The sequence below is a fragment of the Salvia splendens genome, chromosome 6 (assembly GCF_004379255.2).
Source record: "Salvia splendens isolate huo1 chromosome 6, SspV2, whole genome shotgun sequence".
NCBI lineage: Eukaryota > Viridiplantae > Streptophyta > Magnoliopsida > Lamiales > Lamiaceae > Salvia > Salvia splendens.
Window position 1 is genome coordinate 7,297,085 of NC_056037.1, and position 13,932 is coordinate 7,311,016.

Below are 13,932 nucleotides of genomic sequence, written 5' to 3' on the forward strand. Positions count from 1 at the left end.
GAGATCGGCGTACCCAGTCCCCGAACTCTAAATTTCTCCTCAGAAATGAATGATGACGGACTGAGAGCCGAACTAGATCTGGCCGAAGAAAGAAGAGAATTGGCCTGCATAAAAGCAGCCAAGTACAAGGAGCAAGTAGCCCGGTATTATAACCAAAGGGTGAAAAAGCTGCAATTTCAAGTGGGAGATCTCGTCTTGAGAAACAACGAAGTAAGCCGAGCAGAAAAGCTGGGCAAACTCGAACCCACATGGGAAGGTCCATATCGGGTGTCAGAAGTCCTCGGCAAAGGGTCTTACAAATTGACTCACATGTCAGGAGAACAAGTACCCCGAACATGGCACATTTCCAACCTCAAGAAGTTCCATTTGTAAGAGACAGTCCGGTCAGTCAGTCTTGTGTCTAGTTCGGTCCTAGAGGTATGTGCTTTCTTTGTGCTTGTTCGTCCTTTTTTGTCTATGTGCGTTTGGTTTGTCTATGTGCGTTTGGTTTGTCTATGTGCGTTTTGTCTGTCTATGTGCGTGTCGTCTCTTACAAATGTTACTGAGGTATCTTGTTCTTTAAAGGCTGATCCCCTTCTTAGAACATATATAAGCCAACGATTGTGAGTCCAAGCTTCTAAGGAGGATACAAGACCACAATTCAGCTTAAGAAACAAGCAGTTCGTCTGAAACGAACTGCAACAAAGGGAAAGTCCGATCCACGCGATAAAACTCGCCGAATTAGGACAAGGGAAAGTCCGATCCACGCGATAAAACTCGCCGAATTAGGACAAGGGAAAGTCCGATCCACGCGATAAAACTCGCCGAATTAGGACACAAGCTTAGTCCGGTCAAAGAAATTTACTTCATAAGACCAAAGACGAGTCCGGTCAAAGAAGTTTACTTCATAAGACCAAAGACGAGTCCGGTCAAAGAAGTTTATTTCATAAGACCGAGGACCAAGTCCGGTCAAAGAAGTTTACTTCATAAAACCAAAGACGAGTCCGGTCAAAGAAGCTTACTTCATAAGACCGAGGACGAGTCCGGTCAAAGAACTTTACTTCATAAGACCGAGGACGAGCACGATGAAATTTTTTCGCCGAGCTGTAAATACGCAGTGTTAGAAGCGAAATAAAAATTTCATTTATCAGAATGCCGAAGTGACTCGCTTCGCCGAAGTGATTCACTTCGCTTTTCGGGGGGGGTAGTGATGGGGTACGTACTAAACATTACCAAAGAGTTCGGCCCCAGCCTACAGCTATCAGTTCGGCATTACCAAAGAGTTCGGCCCCAGCCTACAGCTCGGTAAAAGCCGACCAATCAAGCTCTACTCTCAGATCGGCAAAAGCTGCTCGGCAATAGTTCAGCAGTTCGGTCTCAGTATTCGACCGAACTGGGAGATAGTCAACTCATGCAGGATAGTGGACCAAACAGAGAGATAGTGGACTCATGCAGGATCTCATGCAGGATAGTGGACCAGACAAAGAGATAGTGGACCCATGCAGGATCTCCATGACCTCCACGACATCCACAACCATCATTAGTGGTGATGCAAGCCACGATCTTAGTTCAATGTATAAATAGAACTTAGATCAGATAGACAGAGGTCAAGTTCTCTAGAGATCAAATATCAGATAGCAAGTCTGTATTGTAAGCTGTAAACCAGATCAAGCAATACAACTCTGCCCTCCTTTCTTCCCGTGGACGTAGATTTACCTCAGTAAATCGAACCACGTAAATCTCTGTGTCGTGATCTATATTTACCAGCATTCATCACCATCAAAAACTCGCCCGATCCATCATAAAGATTGTTAGGTGCAGATTGCACCATGTCGACCACAACATCCCACTTACCATATTCATTTGGCTGTCGTTCTTCCAAGTCTTGGCCTTCCTCCTCTCTCTCTCTCTCATCCTTTTTTTGTGTTCATAGAAACAACGTATGTATGTATCTGTATGTATATTTATTATACAACTTTGTACCGAATGAAGAGACTACACTTCAAGTTTTTAAGCTCTTTATATGTGTTTGAAAAAATATGCATTTGAATAATACTATATAAATTGTAAAAGGGATATTGGTCCCTAAAATTATAAATTTTGGTCAAATTTTGGTATTTCCCACGAACTTTGAAATTGGTCTTAAAAATCACAAACTTTACATTTTGTTTGCTATTTCCCATGGCAGCCCAAATAAGATATTTTTAGAAAAAATCTTATTATACGTGGCCAACCGTAAAATGTTTATGATATTTTATATTACTTTTTAAGTTTGTGACAAATAGGATAAAATGCTACGTAGAAAATCACGTTGATTTAGTAGTATCAAGTAGGATAAAATATGCATGAAAGTTGGTTGGTTATGGTGCTTGACATGCCATGAGAAATAACAAATAAAATGTAAAGTTTGTGAATTTTTTAGACCAATTTCAAAATTCGTGGGAAATACCAAAATTTGACCAAAGTTCATGGTTTAGAGACCAATATCCCATTGTAAAAAGAAGCTTCAATAAGTACAAATTCCCAATAAAGGTTTTCAATCTCAATTTATTTTTCGTAATTTTATATGCAATAATCAATATTCAAAAATAGCCCTAGTATGTTTCATCTCCGCCTTCAATTTTATTTCTCCAACACACATTTTCTCTACATAAATACGTTACAATTAAATTATACGAAAAGACTGAATATGCGGTCCCATTATAAATAGGAAGTTGTTTCATAAAAGGGAACTTTTCACACAAAAATCTAATCAATTTTATTTGTCTCCTACCACTTTACACACGATTCACAACCTTTTGAATTTACACACATATGACGTGATGAAAAAGTTACTACTATTACACTAAAATATTTTATTAGATGTTACATTTATAAAGCCTTCAATATACTTAGTCAAACGTCCCCTACAAAAAAAACTTATCTTTTAGAGACATAAAAATTGAGACGTAATTATTAACGTTAGGAAAATTTTTAAAATAACCATAATTTAAGATGCAAAATAAAGCGTCCCTAAGTGTATGGTAAATTATATTAATCTTTTGATTTTTTAGGACGCTTTTATTTGCGTCCCCTAATTTTCGTTGGACACTAACAATAAGGACACTTTAGGAAGCGTTGGTGGCATAATTGGACACACAAATTAGCATCCTTAATGGTATTAAAAAGCGTCTTTATCCGATTTTTTTTGTTGTATTGATCCTTTTAAAAAATAATTATGAGATACAATTGTTTTAAAATTAAAATTAAATTACTAAATCTTTAAAAAATATAAAAGCAAAACATTTAACCAAATTTTAATCAATCTGTGCATAATAAAAAAATTTACAACTAGATCCAACTGTAATAACGGCAATGGTATCTTGTCCATGTCTACGTGGGTGCCTACACCTATAAAGTAACTCCCACTCACTCTCTCATGTGATTGAGACGATGACTCCATGTGATATGCCCACACCCAATACGACAATCCCATTCCAACTGTTTATATACCAACACAATATATTTTCAACATTCTTCTCTAACTTTTTAATTGTTTATACTGAATAATTCGTTGAAATTAATAATTCACTGCAGTCTCAATGTTAGGCATGACCCCACACGCGATATTTTCCCAGCAATAATAATTTCTGCCATCAATTCGTAATAATAATTCTTTTTACAATGATATGGGTTGATGACTAGATTGGGGGACATTTAGTCGGCAATTCACGCAAAATTCACTTTTAACGTAACCATACCAATTAGGCTAATCCACTCATTATCATATCAATTGTATATAGTATGATGTAAATATACGATCTTGTATCCCTTAGTTTGTAGTAGTCTTGTAAATTTATCATTTCCATATACATTATATATATGGTGTTTATAACATCATTTGGGTGAAATAATTGAAGTGCAAAAAATAAATTAAAGATGAATAAGAGAAGCTGGCCTCTAAAAGCACCAAATACCATAAATCCCTAGTATTTTCATTTTGACATTAAAGTGGGATAAACACAAATTTAATTGATAGTATACTAATTAGTGTTTGTGTAAAACGTCGTGTGTCGAGTTGCATGTTACATTTGTGGACAAGAGTAATCAACCAATCATGGGTTGTGGGGCAACTCAATGATATGAAATAAATTAATTAGTTTTTGAAATCTTTGGTTGGAACCCTAGATAAATCAAAGCATAGGGGTCATATTAATTTTTATGGGGCCAAACCTTTTTTTGCTCTTATGTCGCTGTCGGAAGGTTGAAGAAAAATCACTTAGCAATTATCTTAATTAATAGTATAATGCGAGCATGTGAGGTATTTCTACAGAGGTAGCACTTTTAGTTATAAATGGGCAATGCAGCAATGTAACCGGCCGACATAACCGCTGTTTTCTTTCGTTTATATATTTGATAAATCACACAATTATGAAAAGCAATAAAAAAAATTAATTTCATAATAGTAGTATATATATTTTTACGGGATATTTCTTTATAGAATTTCTGATAAGATTATGGTGCATATATATCTTATCTGTTTGTAAATAATACTCCAGGAAATACAAGTAATAGTTAGAGGAAAGTACCTACCCCAGGTGAACATCGTTTTATAACTAGTCATTTTGACTTACTCGACCTCCTTTGATTCAAAATTCATGCCAACAATTTATCTTCGTGTATAATTGATTATCATATTTAGGTTATTGAAAAGGTAAATTGAATCTTTTCCAAAACTATTCATTTTTATCGCCTAGATCATTTTAGAAATTCAAAACACACTTCATTATAATATTAAAGTTATTTCACTATAAGAGCATCCGCATGCGGTGCTCTTGTCGACGGCAAGAGCACGTCCGTGCTCGCCGTTGCGCTCTTGCCGTTGGTACGGTGGTGCTCTTGCCCAAGAGCACCACCGTGCCGACGGCAAAAGCACGAGCAGTCGACGTGGCATGTTCTGATTGGCCGTGGTTTCTTTTTTTTATGTTTTAAATTTGAAAAAATCTGAAATTTTCAGATTTAATAAAAATAAATATATTTTCCCAGTTCCCAATAATATATATCCGTTTTTTCCACACTTATAATTTATTTTTTCATTATTTTTACCCAAAATTCACACTTTCATCTAAAAATACCCTCATTTCAACACAAAAAATCACACTACACCAAACAACTCTCTCAAACTCAAGTTTTAAGATTTTAATTATGTAATTTTTGTTTTTTTCAATTTTAATTTTGTAATTTTAATTTTTTAGTAACTTGTAATAGTGTTTCGGGTATTTTGAATTCATTTTAATATTGTGGAAATATTTTTAGTAATTGAAGTATTTAAATTGAATAATAGAATGATAGGACCCTTGAACATGCTTTTGCGGAAGAGCATGGTGCTTGACATGCCATGAGAAATAACAAATAAAATGTAAAGTTTGTGAATTTTTTAGACCAATTTCAAAATTCGTGGGAAATACCAAAATTTGACCAAAGTTCATGGTTTAGAGACCAATATCCCATTGTAAAAAGAAGCTTCAATAAGTACAAATTCCCAATAAAGGTTTTCAATCTCAATTTATTTTTCGTAATTTTATATGCAATAATCAATATTCAAAAATAGCCCTAGTATGTTTCATCTCCGCCTTCAATTTTATTTCTCCAACACACATTTTCTCTACATAAATACGTTACAATTAAATTATACGAAAAGACTGAATATGCGGTCCCATTATAAATAGGAAGTTGTTTCATAAAAGGGAACTTTTCACACAAAAATCTAATCAATTTTATTTGTCTCCTACCACTTTACACACGATTCACAACCTTTTGAATTTACACACATATGACGTGATGAAAAAGTTACTACTATTACACTAAAATATTTTATTAGATGTTACATTTATAAAGCCTTCAATATACTTAGTCAAACGTCCCCTACAAAAAAAACTTATCTTTTAGAGACATAAAAATTGAGACGTAATTATTAACGTTAGGAAAATTTTTAAAATAACCATAATTTAAGATGCAAAATAAAGCGTCCCTAAGTGTATGGTAAATTATATTAATCTTTTGATTTTTTAGGACGCTTTTATTTGCGTCCCCTAATTTTCGTTGGACACTAACAATAAGGACACTTTAGGAAGCGTTGGTGGCATAATTGGACACACAAATTAGCATCCTTAATGGTATTAAAAAGCGTCTTTATCCGATTTTTTTTGTTGTATTGATCCTTTTAAAAAATAATTATGAGATACAATTGTTTTAAAATTAAAATTAAATTACTAAATCTTTAAAAAATATAAAAGCAAAACATTTAACCAAATTTTAATCAATCTGTGCATAATAAAAAAATTTACAACTAGATCCAACTGTAATAACGGCAATGGTATCTTGTCCATGTCTACGTGGGTGCCTACACCTATAAAGTAACTCCCACTCACTCTCTCATGTGATTGAGACGATGACTCCATGTGATATGCCCACACCCAATACGACAATCCCATTCCAACTGTTTATATACCAACACAATATATTTTCAACATTCTTCTCTAACTTTTTAATTGTTTATACTGAATAATTCGTTGAAATTAATAATTCACTGCAGTCTCAATGTTAGGCATGACCCCACACGCGATATTTTCCCAGCAATAATAATTTCTGCCATCAATTCGTAATAATAATTCTTTTTACAATGATATGGGTTGATGACTAGATTGGGGGACATTTAGTCGGCAATTCACGCAAAATTCACTTTTAACGTAACCATACCAATTAGGCTAATCCACTCATTATCATATCAATTGTATATAGTATGATGTAAATATACGATCTTGTATCCCTTAGTTTGTAGTAGTCTTGTAAATTTATCATTTCCATATACATTATATATATGGTGTTTATAACATCATTTGGGTGAAATAATTGAAGTGCAAAAAATAAATTAAAGATGAATAAGAGAAGCTGGCCTCTAAAAGCACCAAATACCATAAATCCCTAGTATTTTCATTTTGACATTAAAGTGGGATAAACACAAATTTAATTGATAGTATACTAATTAGTGTTTGTGTAAAACGTCGTGTGTCGAGTTGCATGTTACATTTGTGGACAAGAGTAATCAACCAATCATGGGTTGTGGGGCAACTCAATGATATGAAATAAATTAATTAGTTTTTGAAATCTTTGGTTGGAACCCTAGATAAATCAAAGCATAGGGGTCATATTAATTTTTATGGGGCCAAACCTTTTTTTGCTCTTATGTCGCTGTCGGAAGGTTGAAGAAAAATCACTTAGCAATTATCTTAATTAATAGTATAATGCGAGCATGTGAGGTATTTCTACAGAGGTAGCACTTTTAGTTATAAATGGGCAATGCAGCAATGTAACCGGCCGACATAACCGCTGTTTTCTTTCGTTTATATATTTGATAAATCACACAATTATGAAAAGCAATAAAAAAAATTAATTTCATAATAGTAGTATATATATTTTTACGGGATATTTCTTTATAGAATTTCTGATAAGATTATGGTGCATATATATCTTATCTGTTTGTAAATAATACTCCAGGAAATACAAGTAATAGTTAGAGGAAAGTACCTACCCCAGGTGAACATCGTTTTATAACTAGTCATTTTGACTTACTCGACCTCCTTTGATTCAAAATTCATGCCAACAATTTATCTTCGTGTATAATTGATTATCATATTTAGGTTATTGAAAAGGTAAATTGAATCTTTTCCAAAACTATTCATTTTTATCGCCTAGATCATTTTAGAAATTCAAAATACACTTCATTATAATATTAAAGTTATTTCACTATAAGAGCATCCGCATGCGGTGCTCTTGTCGACGGCAAGAGCACGTCCGTGCTCGCCGTTGCTCTCTTGCCGTTGGTACGGTGGTGCTCTTGCCCAAGAGCACCACCGTGCCGACGGCAAAAGCACGAGCAGTCAACATGGCATGTTCTGATTGGCCGTGGTTTCTTTTTTTTATGTTTTAAATTTGAAAAAATCTGAAAATTTCAGATTTAATAAAAATAAATATATTTTCCCAGTTCCCAATAATATATATCCGTTTTTTCCACACTTATAATTTATTTTTTCATTATTTTTACCCAAAATTCACACTTTCATCTAAAAATACCCTCATTTCAACACAAAAAATCACACTACACCAAACAACTCTCTCAAACTCAAGTTTTAAGATTTTAATTATGTAATTTTTGTTTTTTTCAATTTTAATTTTGTAATTTTAATTTTTTAGTAACTTGTAATAGTGTTTCGGGTATTTTGAATTCATTTTAATATTGTGGAAATATTTTTAGTAATTGAAGTATTTAAATTGAATAATAGAATGATAGGACCCTTGAACATGCTTTTGCGGAAGAGCATGGATGTAGATGTTGTGCTCTTACGGAAGAATAGGAAATTAAAACTTAATAAAGGTGGGTCTGAGCCCACGTCTGTGCTCTTGAGCATGGATGTGGATGCTCCAATATTAAATTAAAGTTGTCATAATATTAAATGTACCTCATCATAATACAAGTATATTAATCTCGTGATAATTAAGGGAGGTTGTCATTAGTTTTACAATATTACAAATTTTGAGAACACACTTCATCATCATTGAATTTACTTCATCATAACATTAGATTTACGTCATTATAAATTTGAATTTACTTTATATGAAAATATGCATCTAAATCACATATATTGAATTTTAGAGGAATTTATCATTTTTTTAACATGCTTGTCTCACATTGTTGAATTTTCTTTTAAATGGGTGAGTAATGATTCCTCATTTACCACGTGACTCCAACCTCACAACATATTGAATTATTAACATTGAGTTGTAAAGATACTGAGTATTCAAAACCATATGTTTATCTTATTAGGTGTACTTTACTTGTTTACTCCCCGTCCCGCAATAAGAGTCTTATTTAATTATGCCACGGATTTTAAGAAATGCAAAGAAAAATAGATATAATTAGTTAGTAGAATATGAGTCTCATTTCTATACTACATCTGTTTTTTTAAAAATAAGGAGGTTTGAAACGGCCCGGATTTTAATGCACAATTTGGTAAAGTAAGAAAGAGGGGGAGAAAAATTGGTAAAGTAAGAGAGAGAAAAAAAAGTAATGGAATTAATGTTAGTGGATCACGAGGTCTACTTTAAGTTGTTAATTGTAGTGGTATAAGTGGTAAATAAATTGATGTATAGAGGTGTAAAGATTTCCTAAAATAGAAAGTTTGAATGTTGCTATTTTTAAAGAACATACTAAAATGAAAAGAGTTGCTATTTTTAAAAAATGGAGGGAGTATATTACTAATTCTATAATAAAATGTGAGTAAAATAAGTTGGTAGAATATGGAGTCTATTTACCATTTATGATAAAAATAAATAGGACTCTTATTGTAGGATTGACCAAAATGGCAAAATAGGACTCTGTGTGGGACGGAGGGGGTAATGATCATTTCCAGATTTGTAAAATCAACAATAAACACATGATTTCTGAATTAAATCGTGCTCAACTGCAACTAGTAATTTTCTCTTGTAAGACAAGAAGGCACAATTTATGAGCGGATCATGAAGCGAATTCATACGAATAAAATATTGTTTTAGGATCATTTAACACAAAAATACATTTTAGTAACAATTGATGGAGTCACACATCGAACAGCACGTAAAATCAGTAGTGATGTAAAAATTGATATACTAAAGATGATTTTATATAAATTGAATTGGTAATCCAAGATGGAGGCAGCAATGTTCAACAAGCAGCACATATTCTTCAAGTATTCCAGTCACCGCGATACTATCCAAATATAGTATCATCGACACATTCTCACAAGAAGCAGAAGATAACGACATATTGATGTGTTCGAGTGAAACCTGGCTACAGATACATCATACATTACTCTGCTTGTAGAGCTTGGTGTCGAGCACTTGTTTTCCACACATCGCACACACTCCTACAATGCCAAAAAAAAATCCAAAATTTGAATAAATTTAAACTCTTTGCAGGCAATTCTTTCATCAAATTAGCATGTCATTGAACAAATGGAAGAAACTGATATACCTTTACTGTACGCGCATGTATGGCAATACTTTCCATTCTGGTGAACTTGCTGCTTGCATATGGTACACTTTGATTGTCCATAAGGCGCCCATCTGCAAACAACCGATATCACGCAACTCAAGGGGAGTAGGAAAATAATACAACTAAGTCGATTGTAAATTATGCACAGCAATTATCACAACATATAAAATATAGAACATGTTTCTTCTTATTATCCCGAATTAATTAGTCATGAAACCATTTGTCTGAAAATAGAAACTTGATTTTGCAATTAGTATGTTTAGTGTCTCAAAACTGATGAGCAAATCCAACATCCAACAATGTCCACCATGCAAAGCGTATTCAATATCCAAAACAAATTGACTTCAAGACAATAACACCGAATGTAAGAGAATTACAAAAAAAAATGTGTCTGTTATTTAAGGATTAATGATATAGAAGATTAACTATTTTTATCTTCATTGTCAGAATTTATCTAATCCTACCCCTTTCAATGATGAATCAAATCGACTCAGCTCAAATTGTAGAAATTTATCAAGGGCCACTAGTGCATTACTCCTACTATTTTTATTAATCTATGCTAATCCCTAATAGAAAATGCCCCCTATGGTTTGTATACCATACCACTAGAACAGGTTGTTACTAGCAGCAAGAAATACCCAATTACGTACCTTACTGTAGCACCATGAACATTAATCAAGCACGGATTTTTGGGGAAGAAAAGTGATGACAATATAGCTATTCAATAATTCTCACAGGAGAATATGGAAACAGAGCTGAATTCAATAAACAAGCCCTACAAATAAAGTTGCAAACTGAACAAGCATTCCAATTCATTTTGAAAAACAAATTATTCACAATGCGTCTTACTAGAAATTCAGATCAAACTACGCCTACCAGAGAGAGCTACCCAGACTCATTCAGCTCAAAACATTGAAACAAAATTTTCCACCATCTCCAATAAAAATGAGCGTAATTTCGAATCTATAAATAAATGAAGGATATATAAATTCAAGCAAATTGACTTAATGAACTTAGGAATCTGCAAAAAGAAAAAAACTTCAAGAAAGGGAACCTATTTTTCTTGGAGAGGAGCTTGTTCTCGTTGATCTTACGGCCGCCGCCTTCGGTGGTGTTGTGGGCCCCGTCCTTCCACTTGTCGGGCACGATCACCTTCCCTAGCTTCTTCTCGCCTGCATATGGATAGATAGACAGATACATTCAAATGCATAGACGTAAAAACCCCCAATTCGGAGAAAACCCTAACAAAATTTCAAAATCGTCACATACGATGATTGTTATAAGATAAATTAGAAAAGGATAGAGAAGGAGCTCACACTTTTCGCAGACCATAGCGCGGTTGGATCGTTTTTCCTGTTGCCGGAAGCAATCAAATTTCAATTCGGGAGAGAATTTTGTTTTTTTTCCTTCAATTAGGGAAGTAAATTAAATTAATATGGAGTATGTTATGTCGATCTAAAATGGCAGAAGAGAAAAAGAAGAGATTTAATTCAATTGACTTATATACCCTTCAGTAAATGAGTGGCATCAACAACAGCCCGAATAGAAATTAATTATGCAAAATAGGTTAAAAAACGATACACATGGTCATCAACAAGCCCACTAAGACTTGTAAAATAAACTGTAAACCACACAAGATCTAGCTATTTACAAAAGGCCCAATGTATCTACACATGATGGAAGTTTCTATCAAATTCTGAGAATATACAAATGATAAATTAGAACAGAAGATTTAATAATTAATAACAACAATGACAGTTAAGGCGACAGATTTAGGCTCTGGTACCTTGGCCGTGGCAAATTTATTGAAAAAATATAGCAATATCATATAGAAATATAAAAAAAAATTAATAATGTGACATTGAAAAAAAAAGTTAAAACATTAGTGTACCAGAAATGACATTACAATTAGAGTATCCGCAATAGCGGTCGTCCGTCGCGGACGTCCGCTATTGCAGCGGAAGAGGCGGACGTGGACGTCCCTTGCGGACGAGAGGTCTTCCGCGGGTTTCAGCGGCCGTCCGTCGTGACGTCCGCTATTGCAGTGACACGACGGACGTCCCAAATTTGTTTTTTTTAAAAAAAACTTTATATATACTACTCGTTGCAAACTCTATATATACGATTTTTTATAAAACTCTAACGCATGACCCACATTCGGCTAGCGGCAAACTATACAGATTCAAGGCATAACATGTACTTTGTTTGAATCGTTTTTTGGTTTGTGATGGTTTTTTTTTGGTGAATTATGTATTTTTTAATTTAAATATGTAAGTTTTTTTTAAATAAAATGGTTGCATTTTTTCCATATCCGTGTCGAAATTTTAATTCTGTGAAATTGCATATTTGTGACTTTGTGAATTTTGATTATTGTGGATGTCCGCCGGGATGTCCTTAGGGATGTCCGCTATTGTGGAGTGGGATGTCCTTATGACGTGCCAGTGCTGTGAGATGTTCTTATGACGTTGCAGGAGGTGTTTTGGGATGTCCGCCGAGACATCCGTCCCTATTGTAGCGGACGTCCGCTATTGCATCAAATGAGGCGGACGCGGATGCCTCCGACGGACGAGAGGTCGTCCGTCGGTTTCAGCGGACGTCCCATTTTTCTGATTTTTTTAAAACTCTATATATACGGCTCGTTGCACTTCGTTTCATTCGCACCACTTGTATTGACGAGTTTCTATCTCTCTACTTTAATTTCTTTTGAAGATAAATGGAGCACGACAGTGATTCTTCCGCCATGAGCGAGTCACAAAAGCAGACGTTCCCCGTTGGAGGTGGGGGAAACGCCGGCGGAACTACAGGGATGCCCGGGATGATGCCTCAAATGTCGGTGATGATGGACGGGTACTATAATATGTACCCTTGGGCGGGTGGAACGGTGCCCTAAATGCCGAGGTTGAGTAGAGGAATGGTGCTCCAAATGCAGGGGGTGAGTGGAGGGATGGTGCACCAAATGGCGGGGATGGTTCCCCAAATACCGGGGATGATGCCGGGTATGGTGATGCTCGGGATGGTGCAGGCGGGTAGCAGAGTGGGGCTCTCTCAATCACCTGGGGACAACGTGTATCGCCCCTACATAGATTTATTATGTAGTGACAGTACTCAACCGGAGACTTAGTTCACCAGTAATGAGACTTTCTCTTTGGAGGAGCTGGGTTATCTCCGGTCAGGGATACCACCAGCGGCAGAGGGACGGGGCAAGGGCAAGGGCAAGGGCACTAGTCAGTCCTCGCGTGTCCTCATCAACGAGGGTGGGGCGGGGAACGAGGGAGAGGAGGAGGCCGACGAGGGAAAGAGGACCGTCTGGAGCGAGGCGGAGTGCGTCGCGCTGGCAAAGGCCTGGGCGAGTATAGTCGAGGATCCCTACATCGGGTTTAACTAGACTATCGACAGGATGGGGTGGCGCATTAGCCAGAGCTACATCAAATTCAACCCGCCAGGTGGGAAGCCTCACGGTGGAGAGTAATGCCGGAAACAGTGAGAGCGGCTGAGGAGACAACTCACCTAATTTACCGGTATCTACGAAAACAAAGTCCGTACGACAACCAACGGCATGTCCATGGAGGACGTGAAGAGTTTGTCCATGAACCAGTTCATCGAAAAGAAGAAGAAGTTCGGCGCCTTCAAATACTGGGATGTCTATCTTATGCTGCAAGATTTCGCCAAGTTTCGTGCGGGTGTTGAAGCTGGCTGGCCGAAGCGGACGAAGCTCAACTCCTCCGGCGAGAACAGCAGCAGTGCCGGTTCCCACGACCTCCCCGAAGCCGCCGCAGATGTTCCGACCCCTCCATCGTTTTCCCGCCGCCGTCGCCCGGTTGGGCAAAAGACCGCGATGCTGCGGGCGGCTAGGAGAAGCACCAGCGGGTCCCACGAGGTCTAAT

General features: G+C 36.0%; 1 protein-coding gene across 1 annotated transcript; it reads right to left on the bottom strand.

Annotated features, from left to right (window-relative positions):
• Positions 1 to 9,661: 9,661 nt before the first annotated feature.
• Positions 9,662 to 11,504, bottom strand: LOC121806268 (cysteine-rich PDZ-binding protein-like). The gene is made up of 4 exons (XM_042206252.1): positions 11,365 to 11,504; positions 11,103 to 11,220; positions 10,028 to 10,119; positions 9,662 to 9,920 (listed from the first exon to the last, which is right to left on the bottom strand). The coding sequence occupies exons 1-4, from the start codon at positions 11,378 to 11,380 to the stop codon at positions 9,856 to 9,858; spliced, it is 291 nt and encodes a 96-aa protein (XP_042062186.1). The 5' UTR covers positions 11,381 to 11,504; the 3' UTR covers positions 9,662 to 9,855.
• Between the last annotated feature and the right edge of the window lie 2,428 nt (positions 11,505 to 13,932).